This window comes from Bufo gargarizans, chromosome 2 (assembly GCF_014858855.1).
Source record: "Bufo gargarizans isolate SCDJY-AF-19 chromosome 2, ASM1485885v1, whole genome shotgun sequence".
In the NCBI taxonomy this organism is placed as follows: Eukaryota; Metazoa; Chordata; class Amphibia; order Anura; family Bufonidae; genus Bufo; species Bufo gargarizans.
In genome coordinates this window covers 430,171,377-430,191,053 of record NC_058081.1, presented here as the reverse complement: position 1 = coordinate 430,191,053, position 19,677 = coordinate 430,171,377, and the positions used below count along the sequence as shown (strand labels likewise).

The window sequence follows — 19,677 nt, the reverse complement described above, 5'->3', positions numbered from 1 at the left end:
CTCTCCTGCCCCCTCCAATATACAGTCCCATGTAAATAACATCACTCTCTATCTACAGCCCCCTCAGACATACAGTCCCAGTTAAATAACATAACCCCCTACCACAGCTGCCTTCAACACACAGTCCCATGTAAATAACATCCCTTCCTTCAGCCCTAACATACAGTCCGAGTTAAATAACCACAACTCCCAGAATTGCTCTACCTCTCCCTTCACTTACCTCTCCTGATGTAGCAGACATCACCTCAGCTTCTTCCCCTCTTCACTGCCGCCCTCTCCTGCACTGGTCACATGATGGTGACATCATCGCAGGTTCTTCTCAACCACTGACTGTTTTACTGGTCACATAACCTGTGATGTCACCACAGGTCCTTCAGCTCTTCCACCGCATTAGATTCAATTGTATTGCAGTCTTGTGGATGGCAATACAGTTGTATCTAGTAGGCAGGCAGGACATTCGGGCCTGGGACAAAACATCAGGGGCCCAGGCCCTGAATGTTTTAACCTAGCAATGCCCCTGCTGGATGCACAGCATTTTCGGAAGCATAATGAGGATATTATTTATAGTACAATGTAAAGAACACAACACAATACAGAGCATATTCCATTGTCCACATAATCTCGCAAGCAATACTATTTCCTAGTCAAAATGTAATCAGAACTCTGAAATGTAATATAACTCCCTTTTGTATACCTGTTTAACCTTGAGATGCAGGGGTTTTAAATGCAGTAAATCAGTATGTTTGTGCCATCTGTCCATGCACAGAAATGAATATAACAGCAGGTATTTTACAGACTGATTGAATATGAGCTATTGGAAAGGAATAAGCTATTGATCGGTATGAGAGTTAGTTCACAAGCTGTGCTAGCACCATCACTTGCGGGTGTTAACTGTGTTAGACAGCTAGCACTCCACTGTAATGTCCGGGATTGAAGATAACTCTGATTCTGGTCATTTAACTCCTTAAATAGTACTAATACTGTGGACAATGTTGACTGTAGGTAGCATCTAGGTGGTTAGAAATAGCTAGAGGACGCACCCTTTTACCCCACCAGCAACAATTGCTGGATGCTCAGCCATGTCAGCCTGGGGGCTTAAAATTATCACCAGGCCAGTCACATAAGTATGCCTATAAGCTTATGCTTTTTGCAAGGCCTAATAGGCATGTCAGATCTACTGTAACTGACATACTAAATTGAAACGCTGAAATATTGTAGAGTATTATATGGAAGATTACAGAACCGCGGGTTAAGTTCCTGACTAGAATTAAAAATAAAATGGAACGAATATAGACAAAAATATGTTTGTGTGCACGGGCCCTACCAAATACACTTCCTATCCTACTCACTGACTTTACTGTTGCACCCTGCATATGTAATTCTGGGACCATTTGAAAGAAAAAGCTCGAACCCACACATTCTACCGGTGTGAAGAATCTGTAGTCATACATTCTCGTCAGTGAAAGGGTTACCCTTTCAGATAAAAGCTGTGACAGAAATCATCATGTCAGAGTGAAAGATAATGGTCTTTCAGATAAAAATTGTTGTGTGTGGAGGTCGCACTATATTTTTTCCGGAATACTCCTCCTACCATTTTTGAGGAGTCTTTTTAGCCACGGAGGAGTACGAAAGTTGCAGTAATACAAATAAATAATACATAGGAAAACCCATTTAACATTAAGTAGACCCACCTCAGACAATGGGGGCACATAGCTAGAATATGCCACCATTGTCGGATAGGTGCAGATGCCAACTCTGGGACCTGCACCTATCTCGTAAATGCAGCCGAAAACGAGGCGGGCAAAGTGGTGCCGGGTCCAGCCACCACCACGCTTTCTTACTGGCTCAGCTATTTTCGGAATCCCCGTAGAAATGAACCGTGCACCATGAATGTACTGTGCCTGCACAGCCACCGCTTCCATTCACTTCTATGGGGCCGACGGCAATAGCAGAGCCAGTGCTCGGCTATTTTTTGCGGCCACGTAGCAATGAATGGAGGGCAGCCGTGCATGCGCAATGCACCCTCCTTCACTTTGCAGGCTGCATTTATCAGATGGGAAAACCCCTTTAAGGGCTAGATCACATTGGCTCTGTTCTGATCTTTTTACTAGACAAAAAACAGAAACTGAAAGGACTCCATCATAATTAATGGAGTCTGCTCAGGTCCGTTCCCGTCACCTATTTGTCCTATCCGGCACTTCTGTTATTTTTGTTGTACTGCTCATCTAAAAAATATCTCCCCTCCCATCAGCTTCTCCAACGTACAGTCCCATTTAAATAACATCACACTCTCTTTCCAGCCTTCCAACATACAGTCCCATATAAGGTTTCTGGAGTGATTGCACCACAGGCTACTATAGCAAAGTGATAAAGTACAGTCCAATATAGTGTATACTCGATGTATTTTATCACTTGGCTATAATAGCCTACACACTGAGCTACAGTCATGTGAAAAAATTAGGACACCCTTTGAAAGCATGTGGTTTTTTGTAACATTTTTAATAAAAGGTTATTTCATCTCCGTTTCAACAATACAGAGAGATTAAAGTAATCCAACTAAACAAAGAAAACTGAAGAAAAGTCTTTTCAAGATCTTCTGTAAATGTCATTCTACAAAAATGCCTATTCTAACTGAGGAAAAAGATAGGACACCCTCACATGTATTCCCTCTTAAATTGGCTCAGATCTCACACAGGTATATCACACCAGGTGCACATAATTAGTAGATCGTTACTCTGCATGTTGAATGAGGCTTGCCCTATTTAAACCTCAGACATTTAGTTTGGTGTGCTCCTGACTGTTGAAGTGAGAGTGAGCACCATGGTGAGAGCAAAAGAGCTGTCAGAGGACTTCAGAAAAAAGATTGTAGCAGCCTATGAGTCTGGGAAGGGATTTAAAAAGATCTCAAAAGATTTTGAAATCAGCCATTCCACTGTCCGGAAGATAGTCTACAAGTGGAGGGCTTTCAAAACAACTGCCAACATGCCCAGGACTGGTCGCCCCAGCAAGTTCACCCCAAGAGCAGACCGCAAGATGCTAAAAGCGGTCTCCAAAAACCCTAAAGTGTCATCTCGAGAACTACAGCAGGCTCTGGCTACTGTTGATGTAGAAGTACATGCCTCTACAATCAGAAAGAGACTGTACAAGTTTAACTTGCATGGGAGGTGTGCAAGGAGGAAACCTTTGCTTTCCAAGAGAAACATCGAGGCCAGACTGACATTTGCCAGAGATAAAGTTGACAAAGACCAGGACTTCTGGAATAATGTTCTTTGGACAGATGAGTCCAAAATTGAATTATTTGGACACAACAGCAGAGGACATGTTTGGCGTAAACCAAACACAGCATTCCAAGAAAAGAACCTCATACCAACTGTGAAGCATGGAGGTGGAAGTGTCATGGTTTGGGGCTGCTTTGCTGCAGCAGGACCTGGTCAGCTCACCATCATAGAATCCACGATGAATTCTACTGTGTATCAGAAGGTGCTTGAAGAACATGTGAGACCATCAGTTAGAAAATTAAAGCTGAAGCGGAACTGGACCATGCAACATGACAATGACCCAAAACATACTAGTAAATCAACCAAAGATTGGCTGAAAAAGAAGAAATGGAGAGTCCTGGAATGGCCAAGTCAAAGTCCAGATTTGAATCCCATTGAGATGCTGTGGGGTGACTTGAAAAGGGCTGTACGTGCAAGAAACCCCTCAAACATCTCACAGCTGAAAAAGTTCTGCATTGAGGAGTGGGGTAAAATTTCCTCAGACCGATGTCGAAGACTGGTAGATGGCTACAAGAACCGTCTCACTGCAGTTATTTCAGCCAAAGGAGGTAACACTCGCTATTAGGGGCAAGGGTGTCCTATCTTTTTCCTCAGTTAGAATAGGCATTTTTGTAGAATGACATTTACAGAAGATCTTGAAAAGACTTTTCTTCAGTTTTCTTTGTTTAGTCGGATTACTTTAATCTCTCTGTATTGTTGAAACGGAGATGAAATAACCTTTTATTAAAAATGTTACAAAAAACCACATGCTTTCAAAGGGTGTCCTAATTTTTTCACATGACTGTATATACATTACACACATCCACGCATCACACACTGCACCACATACATCACACACATCCATACATCACACACAGCACTACATACATTACACATATCCATACATCACACACAACTTTGAATTTTTGTTTTAGGTCCCCAACATGCAATCGTTAGTTTCCAATATTTATAAAGTAATGTAATTTCTTCCATTATTCTACACAGAAATCCCTATATGACAATTCAGTGCTGCCACCTGCTAGGTTGAATTGTAATATACAAGCACTTACTTGCATATATGAGCCTAGAAGCCTAGTATGGGCTCTGGTTCATTACTTTACATAGAATGTCTTCCCCGATCTCCGTCGAAGGGAGGCATTCCTGCCTGAAAAATGCGAGCTTCAAGGTTTTTGGCCTCTCAGACACTGGGGTCACATTTGACCACGGCATCTGAGGGGTTAAATGCTCACAGTCGGCAATACCACCAAACCTGGACATTAGCCATGGGTGTCTGCTCCAAAGCGGGTGCCATCTTTAACCACTTCAGCCCCCTTAGCTGAAACACCCTTAATGACCAGGCCACTTTTTACACTTCTGCACTACACTACTTTCACCGTTTATTGCTCGGTCATGCAACTTACCACCCAAATGAATTTTACCTCCTTTTCTTCTCACTAATAGAGCTTTTATTTGGTGGTATTTCATTGCTGCTGACATTTTTACTTTTTTTGTTGTTAATCGAAATTTAACTAAATTTTTGCAAAAAAATTACATTTTTCACTTTCAGTTGTCAAATTTTTCCAAAAAAAACTACATCCATATTTACATTTTTCGCTAAATTTATTGTTCTACATGTCTTTGATAAAAAAAAATGTTTGGGTAAAAAAAAAAAAATAAATGGTTTGGGTAAAAGTTATAGCATTTACAAACTATGGTACAAAAATGTGAATTTCCGCTTTTTGAAGCAGCTCTGACTTTCTGAGCACCTGTCATGTTTTCTGAGGTTCTACAATGCCCAGACAGTAGAAAACCCCCACAAATGACCCCATTTCGGAAGGTAGACGTGTGAGAAGTAGTTTGAAATGAAAATCTGTAAAAAATGCCCTGAGAAATCCGAAAGGTGCTCTTTGGAATGTAGGCCCCTTTGCCCACCTAGGCTTCAAAAAAGTGTCACACATGTGGTATCGCCGTACTCAGGAGAAGTTGGGGAATGTGTTTTGGGGTGTCATTTTACATATACCCATACTGGGTGAGAGAAATATCTCGGCAAAAGACAACTTTTCCCATTTTTTTTATACAAAGTTGGCATTTGACCAAGATATTTATCTCACCCAGCATGGGTATATGTAAAATGACACCCTAAAACACATTCCCCAACTTCTCCCGAGTATGGCGATACCACATGTGTGACACTTTTGCAGCCTAGATGCGCAAAGGTGCCCAAATTCCTTTTAGGAGGGCATTTTTTGACATTTGGATCCCAGACTTCTTCTCACGCTTTAGGGCCCCTAAAAAGCCAGGGCAGTATAAAATACCCCACATGTGACCCCTTTTTGGAAAGAAGACACCCCAAGGTATTCAATGAGGGGCATGGCAAGTTCATCAAAAAAAAAAATTTTTTGGCACAAGTTAGCGGAAATAGATTTTTTTTTTTTTTTTTTCTCTCACAAAGTCTCATTTTCTGCTAACTTGGGACAAAAATGTAAATCTTTCATGGACTCAATATGCCCCTCAGCGAATACCTTGGGGTGTCTTCTTTCCAAAATGGGGTCATTTGTGGGGTGTTTGTACTGCAATGGCATTTGAGGGTCTCAGGGTCTGCTGTTCTCCTTATATTGAGCATGCAGGTAATGAAAGAGAGAAAAAATGAACGGCACAGATTTCTTCATTCACATCGATCAGTGTGGATGAAAAAATCTCTGCAAAAAAAAAAAAAAAAAGAGGGGTAAGGCGTCTGCCAGGACATAGGAGCTCCGCCCAACATCCATACCCACTTAGCTCGTATGCCCTGGCAAACCAGATTTCTCCATTCACATCAATCGATGTGGATAAATAAATCATTGCCGGGATTTTTTATTTTTTTTTCTATATACAAAGTGTTTGCCAAAGCATATGTACACCGCCGCCTCCTCAGCTCATATGCCTCTGCAAACGTATCTTTTACTGCAGAGGAGAAATCTCATCTTGCAGCGCCGCATACACCGACTTTTGTGTAATCTGACAGCAGCGCAATGCTTCTGTCAGAATGCACATCAGTGCTGCAGCTAGTCGATCGGTTGGTCCACCTGGAATGTAAAAAAAACAAAACAAAAAAGAAAAAAACAGGCTGCAACGCAATAAATTTTATTAACTTTATAATAACATTTGAACAGAACATATAAATTTTATTTAACTTTTTGAACTGAACGTTAACTTTTTTGCTTACTGGTGTTTTTTTTTTTTTTTTTTTTTTACCTTTATAGGACACACCTCTTCTTCCCCATGGGACAATGTGCAAAGCGCAAATCGCCCAAAGATGTGGCGAAGTGCATTATGCACTTTGTCCCAGGTGAAAGGAGAGGTTTGCGTGTGAATAGGCCCTAATAGCCCTGTGTACCTGTCCTGTGAGATGTGATCCCTATGCCAAGTGTACCTGTGTGTGGTACTTCCGGAAACACTCCCCTAGGGTGGTCAGGACAGTCAGGACAGAAATAGCGGGTGCCACGCCTTATTCCACTCCTGCTACAGACACTACATCTTTTTCGGGTTGACGATTGGGTTGAGGTACCAGCAACGACATTGGGAAAATGTCGCTCGTGTAGACGGCTAACTACACTGGTGGATGGGGCAACGGAACCTCCTGGATACAGGAGGTTCTCGATGATCTCTTCCTGAAATTTAAGGAAGGATCCTGTTCTCCCAGCCTAACTGTAGAGAACAAAACTATTATATGCAGCCAATTGAATCAAATATACAGACACCTTCTTATACCAGCATCTGGTGCATCGGGAAACTAAATACGGAGCCAACATTTGGTCATTGAAGTCCACCCCTCCCATGTGAAGGTTATAGTCGTGGACTGAGAGGGGCTTTTCAATGACACTGGTTGCCCGTTCTATTTGTATTGTGAATGGAGGAGAGCATGTAAACGTCACGCTTGTCTCTCCATTTCACCGCGAGCAGTTCTTGGTTACACAAGGCAGCCCTCTCCCCCATGCAAGACGGGTGGTAACGAGCCGTTGGGGAAGCCCGCGCGACTAGTTCGTGCGGTGCCACAGCAGCCAATCTGTTCTAGGAACAAATGCCTGAAGAGGGCCACACTTGTGTAGAAATTGTCCACATAAAGATGGTACCCCTTGCCAAATAAGGGTGAAACCAAGTCCAAGACTGTCTTCCCACTGCCCCCCAGGTAGTCAGGGCAACCGACCAGCTCCAGGGTCTGATCTTTACCCTCATAGATCCGAAATTTGTGGGTATAGCCTGTGGCCCTTTCACAGAGCTTATACAATTTGACCCCATACTGGGCGCGCTTGCTTGGGATGTATTGTTTGAAGCCAAGGCGCCCGGTAAAATGTATTAGGGACTCGTCTACGCAGATGTTTTGCTCAGGGGTATACAAATCTGCAAATTTCTGGTTGAAATGGTCTATGAGGGGCCGAATTTTGTGGAGCTGGTCAAAAGCTGGGTGGCCTCTGGGACGGGAGGTGGTGTTGTCGCTAAAGTGCAGGAAACGCAGGATGGTCTCAAATTGTGTCCTGGACATAGCAGCAGAGAACATGGGCATGTGATGAATTGGGTTTGTGGACCAATATGACCGCAATTCATGCTTTTTGGTTAGACCCATGTTGAGGAGAAGGCCCAGAAAAATTTTAATTTCGGAAACTTGGACTGGTTTCCACCGGAAAGGCTGGGCATAAAAGCTTCCCGGGTTGGCGGATATAAATTGAGTGGCATACCGATTTGTTTCTGCCACAACTAAGTCCAAGAGCTCCGCAGTCAAGAACAGCTCAAAAAAATCCCAGGGCCGAGCCGATCTGAGCTGTCTCAACCCGAACTCCAGACTGGGCGGTGAAAGGGGGAACTACAGGTGCGGCTGAAGTTGGGGACTGCCAATCAGGGTTTGCCAGCACCTCAGGGATTCTAGGGGCTCTACGGGCCTGTCTGTGCGGTGGCTGCGACGGGGTAACTATTGCACGTGCCACCGTACCAGCTTCAACTGCCCTTCTGGTGCTCGCCACTTCACCATGTTGTACGGCAGTGCTGGTACTAGGTCCAGGATGGGCTGCGCTGCTGGTGTATGCCTCACCACATAATCCGACAGCGCCAGCCCCACTCTGCTGCCCTTGAAGCGGATCCTGCGCAACCTGTGGTCTAGCGACACGGGGCCGGGTACGCCTGGTGCCATCAGGGACCTCAACCTCCTTGTCCGAACTTTGGGTCAGACTGCCACTGCTTTCTACAGGTTCATATTCTGACCCGCTAGATTCATCAGATGAGGGTTCCCATTCCTCATCCGACTGGGTTAAGAAGCCTGTAGGCCTCTTTAGAAGAATACCCCCCGTTTGACATTTGGACTACTAAATTTAGGGGTATTCCCTGAGACTACCCAAGAAAAAAAGCAAGCCTGTCTTACAAATGGGAGGCTAGCAAAGTACCTGGAGGCCGCTGCGATTGATAAAAAATATCAAAACTGATTTTTTTTTATCGCCGCAGCGCTTGTAAAGTGATTGTGCAGTGATCAAAAAATAATCATTTTTTGTCACTGCGGCGTGGCGGGCGTGGGTGAACGCACGTGTGGGCGACCGATCAGGCAAACACTGCGTTTTGGGTGGCGGGCGAGCTAAGGTGACACTAATACTATTATAGATCTGACTGTAATCAGTTTTGATCACTTACACATACTATAAAAGCTGATTAGCAATACGCTAATCAGCGAATAAGGTACTGCGGTGCGGTGGGCGCAATACGATCGCTAAACTACCTAACCAAGGGGCCTAAACTATCCTAAAACCTAACAGTCAATACCAGTGAAAAAAAAAAGTGACAGTTTACACTGATCACTTTTTTCCCCTTTCACTAGGTGATTGACAGGGGCAAGAATGGGTGATCAAGGGGTTAATTGGGGTGCTGGGGGGTGATCTGGGGCTAAGGTGTAGTGTTTGGTGCTACTCACTGTGATGCCTGCTCCTCTGCTAAGACCAACCAACGAAAAGGACCAGCAGAGGAGCAGGGAAGCCATTTAACACCTTATATTTACAAATATAAGGTGTTAGATGGCTTCTGATTAGAGATTTTAAAAATCGCCAGCCTGCTGGCAGCTGGCTGGTGACGAAATGGTTCTTCAACTTTTGCCGGCCCGCAATGCGCATGCGCGGGCCGGCTCAGACCGAAATCTTGCGTCTCGCGAGATGACGCACGGATGCGTCCAGGAGGAATGAATCGACCGCCTCCAGGACGCATCTGTGCGTTAGGCGGTCGGGAGGAGGTTAAAGATCCCAACATCTTCCATACATGTATGGCAGATGTCAGGAAGGGGGTTAATGCACTGAAAGTATCAAATAGCATTACTTAATAAATATGTTGTTTGCATGTTAGGCTGTGTCCACATCTGCATTGTGGGCACCATTAGGGGTTTCCTCCACAGATTCCAATCAAAACATAATGGAGCAGCACACAGCTTTGTTTTTGCCTCATGTCAGTAGAATGCCGGACTCCTGAACAGAAACCTGACACTCCATAATAGTCAACTGGGTCCGTCCAGCGCAGTTCATGACAGTTATCTGCTAGATCCATCACTTCTGTCATCAGCACAGATGTGAACACAGCCTAAGTGGACAATTACAATTTGACTCCTTACATACCGGTGTTTTTTGGAGCTTCCATATATGCTGGTGCGGGAGGTTGACCGCCTTGCCAGCCATACTGAGGATATCCTTGATAGCCGGGCTGTCCTGGCTGATACCCTGCAGGACCAGGTGGATAACCAGGATACTGAGCTGAACCATCTTGTGGTTGCCCATATGGTGGGTAAGGTGCGCCTTGAGGCTGTCCATATGGTGGGTAAGGTCCAGGTGGATTAACCCCGGTGTACGGTGGAGGATTTTCATAATTCATAGTGAACTGTAATCCATAAAACAGAAAATTAGTCCTCATAAAAGATCCGATTCTATTTTTAAAATCATTTGCATAACATTTTACAAAACCACAGCCTTGTTTAATTAGTGTAATTTTTATTAGCTTCAATGTCATACTGACAGTCTCATGCAGACAACTGTACCATCCACCAGAACTTTGCACTTCAAAAGTGAAGTTTGAGCACACGTTTCCATATATTGTTTGGTATAGAGACTAACATTTTCATGCCGGTTCTCATGCTGTATATGGATATCCTGTATGTTTGTGCAGAAATAGAAGAAAGCCATGCTAATTAACGTTTAACATGAGCCTCAAGCACGCTGGTTTTGTGAGGTACACTTCCTAAATATGGTCACCTGCATGAGGCCCCAAGACAATTATTTCGGTTATAGGTTAAATAAAAGTCTAAACAATTGCAGGGCCAGATTAAACAGAGGGCACCCTGGGTCCTCAACCAGTTTGGAGGTAGTAGGGGCCTCCACCTGAATTGAAACACGTTCGGACTGCTGTACCAGCCAAACTTGCTGACATGAATGCCCAAAATAGCAGCAAGCAGCACCTGTTCCTGTGGTCTCTCCCCTCCTATAGTAATAATTATTTCATCTGTTTTAGAAGAGATAATTATTCTGTCCAGTAGGTGGCAGCATCATACACTGATGTTACCTCCAGCTGATAATGAAATTACTCTGGGCCCGCAGCATGACTGGTCCATGTTGCTAAAAAGTGAAGTAGGGAGGAGGGAAATCCACAGTACGACTCCCTCCCTAACTACAATCAAGAGAATTAGCTTGCTGTTATAATAAGGGATTCCTCTGGGTAGGTCATCAGTATCCGATTGGTGGGGGTCCTGGGTGTCTGACCCCTAACAATCAGCTGTTTGAGAAGGCAGCAGCGCTCGCAGTAGCCAGTGATGACACGTTCATTGTTCATGTGGCCTAGGCACAGCTCAGCCCAATAGAAATTAATGGGGCTGAGCGCGACACCAAGCACAGCCACAATACTGTGTATAATGCTGTGCTTGCTGAACACTGAGAAGGCCCAGGGGCCTCACAAGAGCACTGGTGCCTTCTCAAACTGCTTATTGTATCCTGAAGATAGGTTATCCATTGTAAACTCTTGGAAAACCCCTTTAAACCCTTCACTACAGAGCCACTTTTCACCTTAAATCCCAGGCCGATTTTTGCTAATCTGACATGTGTCACTTTATGTGGTAATAATTTTAAAACGCTTTTACTTATCCAGGCCATTCTAATAGACAGTTTTCTCGTCACATATTGTACTTCATGACAGTGGTAAAATTTAGTCAAAATTTTTTTATTTATATAAAATACCAAATTTGACAAAAAAAAATTCAAATTTTCAAATTTCCATTTCTCTACATTTATAATAGATAGCTATTTTTGGGGAGATTGCTATTACTTTACATTCTCCATATGTCTACTTCATGTTTGGATCATTTTGTGAATGCCATTCTATTTTTTGGGGAAGTCAGAAGGATTAGAAGCAAATCTTGATATTTTTCAGAAAATATCCAAAACCCACTTTTTAACCCTTTCATGACCAAAGGTCATTGATGCCCCAGTGTCCAGGTCAAAATTTACAAATCTGACATGCGTCACTTTAAGTGGTAATAGCTTTGGAACACTTTTACTTATCCATGCCATTCAGAGATTGTTTTCTCGTGACACATTGTACTTCATGACAGTCATAAAATTTGAGTCAATATATATCACCTTTATTTATGAAAAAAATTCCAAATTTACCAAAAGATTTTAAAAATTTGCAATTTTCTAAATTTCAATTTCTCTGCTTCTAAAACAGAAAGTGATACCTCATAAAATATTTATTACATAACATTCCCCACATGTCTACTTTATGTTGGCATCATTTTGGATATGTTATATTTTTTTTTTTAGGACATTACAAGGCTTAGAAGTTTAGAAGCAATTCTTAAAATTTTTAAGAAAATTTCCAAAACCCACTTTTTAAGGACTAGTTCAGGTCTGAAGTCACATTGTGGGGCTTACATAGTGGAAACCCCCCAAAAAATGACCCCATTGTAGAAACTACACCCCTCAAGTTACTTAAAACCAATTTTACAAACGTTATTAACCCTTTAGGTGTTCCCACATTTCTAAATTTCACTTTTTTAGCAGATTTTCTATTTTATAAAATTTTTTCTTTAACACATTAAGGGTTAACAGCCAAACAAAACTCAATATTTATTACTCTGATTCTCCGGTTTACAGAAACACCCCACATGTGGTCGTAAACTGATGTAAGGGCGCACGGCAGGGCGCTAAAGGAAAGGAACACCGCATGGTTTTTGGAAGGCAGATTTTGCTGGATTGGTTTTCTGAACGCCATATGTTTTTTATTTTTCTGCTGATCGTCTTGTGCAGGGGCTCATTTTTTGCAGAAAGAGTTGAGGTTTTTATTGGTACCATTTTTGGGTACATAGGATTTTTTGATCATTCATTATTACACTTTATGGGGCAAGATGACCAACAAATTGGCTGTTTTGGAACAGTTTTTATTTATTTATTTTTACTTCGTTTATCTGAGGGGTTAGGTCATGTGACAGTTTTATAGAGCAGATCGTTACGGACGTGGCAATACCTAATTTGTATACTTTTTCTTATTTAAGTTTTACACAATAATAGCATTTCTAAAACCGAAAAAAATTATGTTTTAGTGTCTCCATAGTCTGAGAGCCATAGCTTTTTTTTATTGTTTGGGCAATTGTCTTAAATAGGGCATCAATTTTTGCGGGACAAGGTGACGGTTTGATTGGTACTATTTTGGGGGTCATAAGCCATTTTGATCGCTTGCTGTTGCACTTTTTGTGATGTAAGGTGACAAAAATGTTTTTTTTGGCCTTTTTTATTATGGTGTTCACCTGAGGGGTTAGGTCATGTGATATTTTTATCGAGCAGGTTATTACGGATGCGTCGATACCTAATATGTACACTTTTTATTTATTTCACTTTAACACAATAATAGAATATTTGAAATAAAAAAAAATTATGTTTTTTTAGCATCTCAATGTTCTAAGAACTATAGTTTTTTTTTTGCGATTTTCTTGTTTTATTGGTACCATTTTGTTTGATATACACCTTTTTGATCGCTTGGTGTTGCACTTTTTGTGATGTAAGGTGACAAAAATAGCTTTTCTTTTACACTTAAAAAAGAAATGATGGTGTTTATCGGACAGGGTCTATCATGTGATATATTTATAGAGACGGTCGTTACGGACGTGGTGATACCTAATATGTGTAGGGGTTTTTTCTTCATTTTTTATAGGAAAAGGCAATTTATTATTTTAATTTTAAATTTGTATTTATTTATTTATTTTTACTTTTATTATTTTCACTTTTTTTTTATCAAGTCCCTCTTGGATCTTGAACATCCAGTGGGGCTGATGGCTGTACTATACTTTGCAATGCTCTTGCATTGCAAAGTATAATACTATCAGATGCCCTGTAGGTGGCAACACTGGATGCTTTTGCAACCATCAGGCCCTGCCATCACAGCGCAGCAGCCCCGATGGTGGAGAGAGGGAGCCCCCTACCTCTATTAACCCCATGGATGCCGCTGCATCTATGGGTTAATAGCAGTGTCAGCATAGAGCGGACACTCTATGCTGATGGTGGTGGCTCAGGAATGGAGCCGCCGCCATCACACACAGCAGGGGGACCGCATCGAAGGCAGGGAGCAGCCTTGAAAAGGGGGGCGGTGGGGTACGGCCAGCATTGAGGGAGGCTGAGGCAGCAAATGGGGGCAGGACAAATGTATGGGGCGGGGAGGGGGAGGACCGCAACAGAGGCAGGCTGCAGTAATGTGGATGGGAGCGGGGGGGAACTTCATAAGGGGCAGGCAGGGAGAAGGGGGGGCTTGGAGGCGCACAGATCGGGGGGGGGGGGGGGGCACGAGGACACTACCTGATTTCAGGCTCTGATCTGCAGAGCGCAGATCAGAGCCTGAAACCGACATTTTTTCACTGCCGCAATCCGATTGGTTAGTCTGCACAGACTAACCAATCGGATCGATTGCCGGCAAGGGGCCACTCCGATTGGTCCCTTGCCGGCATTACTGAACTGTATGCTGTCCGTGACAGCAGCAGGACAGGGGCAGAAGCTTTAATCCAAGCTCTGCAAAGCGCTTGGATTAAAGAGCTGGCTTGATGTTTATACACGTGGTAGCTGCACGGGGCATGTGCAAATATCACGTATATAAACGGATTGCAGTCGGGAAGGGGTTAAAAAGGAAGTGCTCAATGATAGTTATCTAGCAATACATAAACACAATGGTCAATATGATTGTCAGTTATAGCTTAAATACCTAAATATCACTTGCTGAAGTGAGACAACCCCTTGATCAGGTAGATAAATTTAATACAGTCCAATCTGGACAGATTTTTTCATCACATTATACATTGCTGGTTTCCATGGTTATGACCACCTAGCAATCCAGCAGCCGTGGCCATGCTTGCACACTATAGAAAAAAATGCTGAACTATGTGCACTCACGTGGCCCCGGCCGCCAGAGAGTCCAGTGCCTTTTTTCTATGGTGTGCCACCACAGCTGGAATATATGGTGGTCGTAACCATGGATACGAACATTGTATAATGTGATGGAAAAATTAATCAAGCCAGCAAAGGACACAATATGGACAATGCTGTATTTTTCTCCCCGGACAAAAATCCCGAACACTTGCCGGAATGCCGGATCCAGCATTAACTTCCATTGAAATGTATTAGTGGCGGATCCGGCATTAAAATTGCCGCATTGATGGATCCGTTCTTCCGGTCAGCGCATGCGCATTTTTCCCCTGTGGGGGGAAAAAAATTAAATACCGGATCAGTTTTTCCGGATGATACCAGAGAGACGAACCCGGTATTTCAATGCATTTTTCAGACGGATCCGCATCCGGATCAGTCTGACAAATTCATCCGTTTGCATCCAGAACTGCCTGCTGGAATCCTCTGACGCAAGTGTGAAAGTAGCCTAATAGATTTTCAGGGGAGGAGACGTGTCCTCTTTAATGCTTTCTCTACTTTGTCATCCATTCTTTATTTTGGCTTCAAAAACTGCATAAAAGAACCTGAACATATGGCATCACCGTTACTCTCCATCTACAATTCACACCTGGTTTTGGCTTAAAAAAACCTGAATGTGTAAACCCAGCCTAATGAACTCTTTCACTTTCAATTTAAAGCCTGGACTTTGCAAAACTATTAAATTAGTGAGGATGTATGGGGAATGTCATGAGCTGTCACCGGGACATCAGGCTCTAATTAAAGAGGACCTTTCACCGATTATTACACTGTGAACTAAGTATACAGACATTGAGAGCGGCGCCCGGGGATCTCACTGCACTTACTATTATCCCCGGGCGCCGCTCCGTTCTCCCGCTATCTTCGCTCACTAAGTTATAGTAGGCGGAGATTTCAGTCACTAAGTTATGGTAGGCGGAGTCTGCCCTTGTTCTACTGTAGCGCTGGCCAATCGCATTGCAGAGCTCACAGCCTGGGAGAAAATAATCTCCCAGGCTGTGAGCTCTGCACTGCGATTGGCCAGCGCTGCAGCAGAACAAGGGCAGACTCCGCCTACCATAACTTTGTGACCGAAGATACCGGAGGGCATAGCAGGAGAACAGAGCGGCGCCCAGGGATAATAATAAGTGCAGTCAGATCCCCGGGCACCGCTCTCCATGTCTGTATACTTAGTTCACATTGTCATAATCGGTGAAAGGTCCTCTTTAAAGCAGCCTTTAAAGCAGCCCGCTTCAGAAAGTACTGGTCAAAAAATTTGAATTTCCTCTCCAGTTTTTTTACTTCCAGATGCATCCAGCAGTTCTAACCCATTTCTGTTAGCCAACTTATATACACAGTACTGTTGGAAAAAGACTTCCCGCGACCCACAATACATGTTCAGTGTTTGGAAAGGCATCTCTAGACACGGTGACTAAGAAAAGATGGTGTCCATTAAATGCATCCGTTTGCGTCTGGATTGCCAAATCCGGCAGGCAGTTCCGTCGCCGGAACTGCCTGCCGGAATCCTCTGCCTCAAGTGTGAAAGTACCCTAATATTTATCCCATACGGCAAATGGTGTAATAGAAAAAATAAATAAAAATATTCACCTCAACTTCCCAATTTTTTTTAAATAAAAAGTGTTGTTAAAGTACCCACTAAATTGGTGCCAATAAAAATGGTGCCATTACAAAGTAAAACTTGTCCCACAAAAACTAAGCACTCATAAGACTATGTGAACTGAAAAATAAAAAAGTTATGACTCTCGGAAGGAGGAGAGTAGAAAAACAAAAACGTAAAAATTGAAAATTGCCCGGGTTAATATGTTCTTTTTATGATCCACATCTGATTTTCGCTTCAAAGGCTGAATAAAAAAAAAAAAACTATACATGTGGTAGCATAAGGTGCTGCTTAGGCTGTGAGCAGTCCATGGAACCACGGGCTGGATTCCTGCTAAGAGCAGGAACGCACGGCGTCACTGGTTGCTATGACGGCGTGCGCTTCCTGCTGCCGCCGCAATACAGTAATACACTGGTATGATCTATACCAGTGTACTACTGTATTGCGGCGGCAGCAGGAAGCGCACAGCATCATAGCAACCAATGACGCCGTGCGCTCCTGCTCTCAGCAGGAATCCAGCCCATGGTTCCACGGACCGTTCACGGCCGTGTGCATTCGGCCCAAGTAAGGCCTCGTTCACACTTCAGTGTTTGGTCAGTGATTTCCATCAGTGATTTGTGAGCCAAAACCAGGTGCAGCTCTAAACACAGAACAGGAGCAGATCTTTCCCTTCTACCTCATGTCTGTGGAGGCTCCACTTCTGGTTTTGGCTCACAAATCACTGATGGAAATCACTGACCAAACACTGAAGTGTGAACGAGGCCTAAGAGTACAGACTTGAACACCATTAATATGCCTTTTGCAAGTTATCTTTGTCTTCTACTAAATTGTGTTTGCAGACCTAAAATAACTTGGATGAAATTATTCTTATGCAAAATAGCAAAGGTTTTCGATAGAAATCATATGTAACCCATTCCTGACATAGCAATTTTCTGTTTTTGTATTTGTGTGTTTTTCTCTCCCTGCCTTCCAGAAGCCATAAAACTTTTTTTTTTTTCCGTTCACATAGCCGTATGAGGGCTTGTACTTTTAAATGCCACCATTTAATGTAGCATACAATGTATTGGGAAGCTAGAATGTTTTTTTTCCAAATGAGGCAGAATTGGGAAATAAAATCGCAATTCCGCTACAGCTTTATTGGTTTTGTTTTTATGGCATTCACTATGCAGTAAAACTGACTTGTGCTCTTCATTTTCCATGTTACTACGAATAAGGTGATACCACATATGTATCGCTTTTCTTGCGTTTTAATAGTAAGGGGGGCGGACTTCTGCAAAAAAATATTTAAATAAACAATTGCCATATTTTGACCTCCATAACCTTTTTTTATAGTTATGTCTACGGAGATGTGCAAGGGCTCATTTTTTGGGTACAATCTGATTTTTGATAATATCATTTTGGGGTGTCTATGACTTTTTGATCATATTCGATTCAATTAATTTTGGGAGGTAAAGTGCTGAAAAAACTGAAAAAAATATAAAAATGACCAATTTGCTGTTATGCCATTAACTGTATATTTTAGCAGAATGGAAGTTTTTTCACATGCGGAGATGCCCATGATGTTGATTTTTATTATTAAGTATTTTGATGGGTGGGGTGATTTGGATTTTTATTTTATTTTTTACATAGCTTTCAAAACGTTTTTGCACACTTTTTATTAGTTCCCCCAGTGAACCATAACATGCAATCATCAGATTGCAATTTGTAAAGGTTAATGACATTTTTTCCATTATCCTATACAGAAATAGGCATGTTACAGTTCAGGGCTGCCAACTGCTGGCGTGAATAGTAATATACAAGTAATGAGCCTGCACGCCCAGTACAGGATCAGGTTCATTACTGCAGTGGAACGCCTTTCCCGATATCTGCCAGGGGGAGATGTTCCAACCCATGAAGTGCGGACTTCTGGGTTTTTGGCTTCTCAGATGCTGTGGTGACATTTGACCACGTCATCTGAGGGACATTAGCTGTGGGGTTCTGCTTAAGAAACGCTATGGATTGGGGCAAACTTCAAAGACCCGATATCCGCTGTACATGTACTGTGGATGTTGTGAAGGGGTTAAAAATGCTCCTGTGCTAACATACATTGCCATACATTACCTACCATATTTAATATTAGGGAGAAGGCACTTTTGGATAAGATGATTAAAAAGACTATGGAGTGGGGAAACAAATCAAAACGAGATTGTCACTTTACTTTTGAGTAGCCAAATGTTTAATAGCTATTCTGAAAGCTGCTATAAACATTACTCATCTAGTGGTAACAAACAGTAATGGAACACTTTCTTATCAGTTATGTGCAGATGATAACTTAGCCTTATGTTCAAATTGCACATTAATGATTCACTTGCCAGGTACTGCTTGTGGCACTGTTTTATGAGAAAAGGACACCAGTTAATCATTACATTACAGGACTTGAAAAAGTCTAGTCCAGCAGATCTCTGAAGAATGGAGTTTCCTATGCCAGTCTTGAACTCCTGCACGCCGGAATGAGATCTCTGCCCAGTCGTGCACAACCCGGTCTACTTAGGCCTCGTTCACACTTCAGTGTTTGGTCAGGGATTTCCATCAGTGATTTGTGAGCCAAAACCAGGTGCAACTCTAAACACAGAACAGGAGCAGATCTTTCCCTTCTACCTCATGTCTGTGGAGGTTCCACTTCTGGTTTTGGCTCACAAATCACTGATGGAAATCACTGACCAAACACTGAAGTGTGAACGAGGCCTTAAAGGGGTTATCCGAGACAAAAAAAAAAGTAATATTATGGTACAATTATGGTATTGTGTGCGCCATAATTTGCAACTTTTTGATTTACTGTACCTTTTACTATAGAAAAGTCATATTAAATCTTCCCCTATGATCTTAAAGGGGTTTTACCATATTTTATTTAATTATATAACCCCCAGGGAACATTTGGCTAAATATATTGCTTTAAAAAACTAAAAAGTAAATAAATAATAATATACTGTTTGCTCTATATTTGAAGTCTCCTATTCGATTATGTTCGCTGCTCATAGATACGCCACCGCTCGCCTGCCGCAGAAGAACTCCGGCGATCCAGTGGCCGGCCTCCATTGCAAGCGCGAACAAGCACGGCTCTGGGCGGCCGCGCATATCTATATTCCTTTGTGCCGCGTCTGAAACAGAGCCGCGCATGCGCAGCTCCATTCTAAACGCAGCACAAATGATTATAGATCAGAGTGGCCACCCGAACAGTTTGGTAGAATAGTGTAGAGTTAGCGGAGGAGGAGGGGAGCTGTCCGGGCTTTCAGAGTTCAGCTGCGCAGCCCGAATCTCGACGAGATCGGGGGCTGTGCTGCTGTGTATAGCTGTGTATAACTGTGCCCCCCCCCCCCCCTTCTTTCGATTTCAG

The 19,677-nt window shown here is 42.8% G+C and overlaps 1 protein-coding gene across 3 annotated transcripts in view; it reads right to left on the bottom strand.

The window, feature by feature from the left end:
- CYSTM1 (cysteine rich transmembrane module containing 1) overlaps nucleotides 1-19,677 on the bottom strand; it is an 80,108-nt gene that overhangs the window by 17,484 nt on the left and 42,947 nt on the right. For all 3 annotated transcript variants that reach the window (XM_044277799.1, XM_044277798.1, XM_044277797.1), the window contains one exon: nucleotides 9,878-10,136. In XM_044277799.1, the coding sequence (XP_044133734.1) occupies nucleotides 9,878-10,130 (253 nt within the window). In that variant the 5' untranslated portion in view covers nucleotides 10,131-10,136. The remainder of the gene's footprint in view (nucleotides 1-9,877; nucleotides 10,137-19,677) is intronic.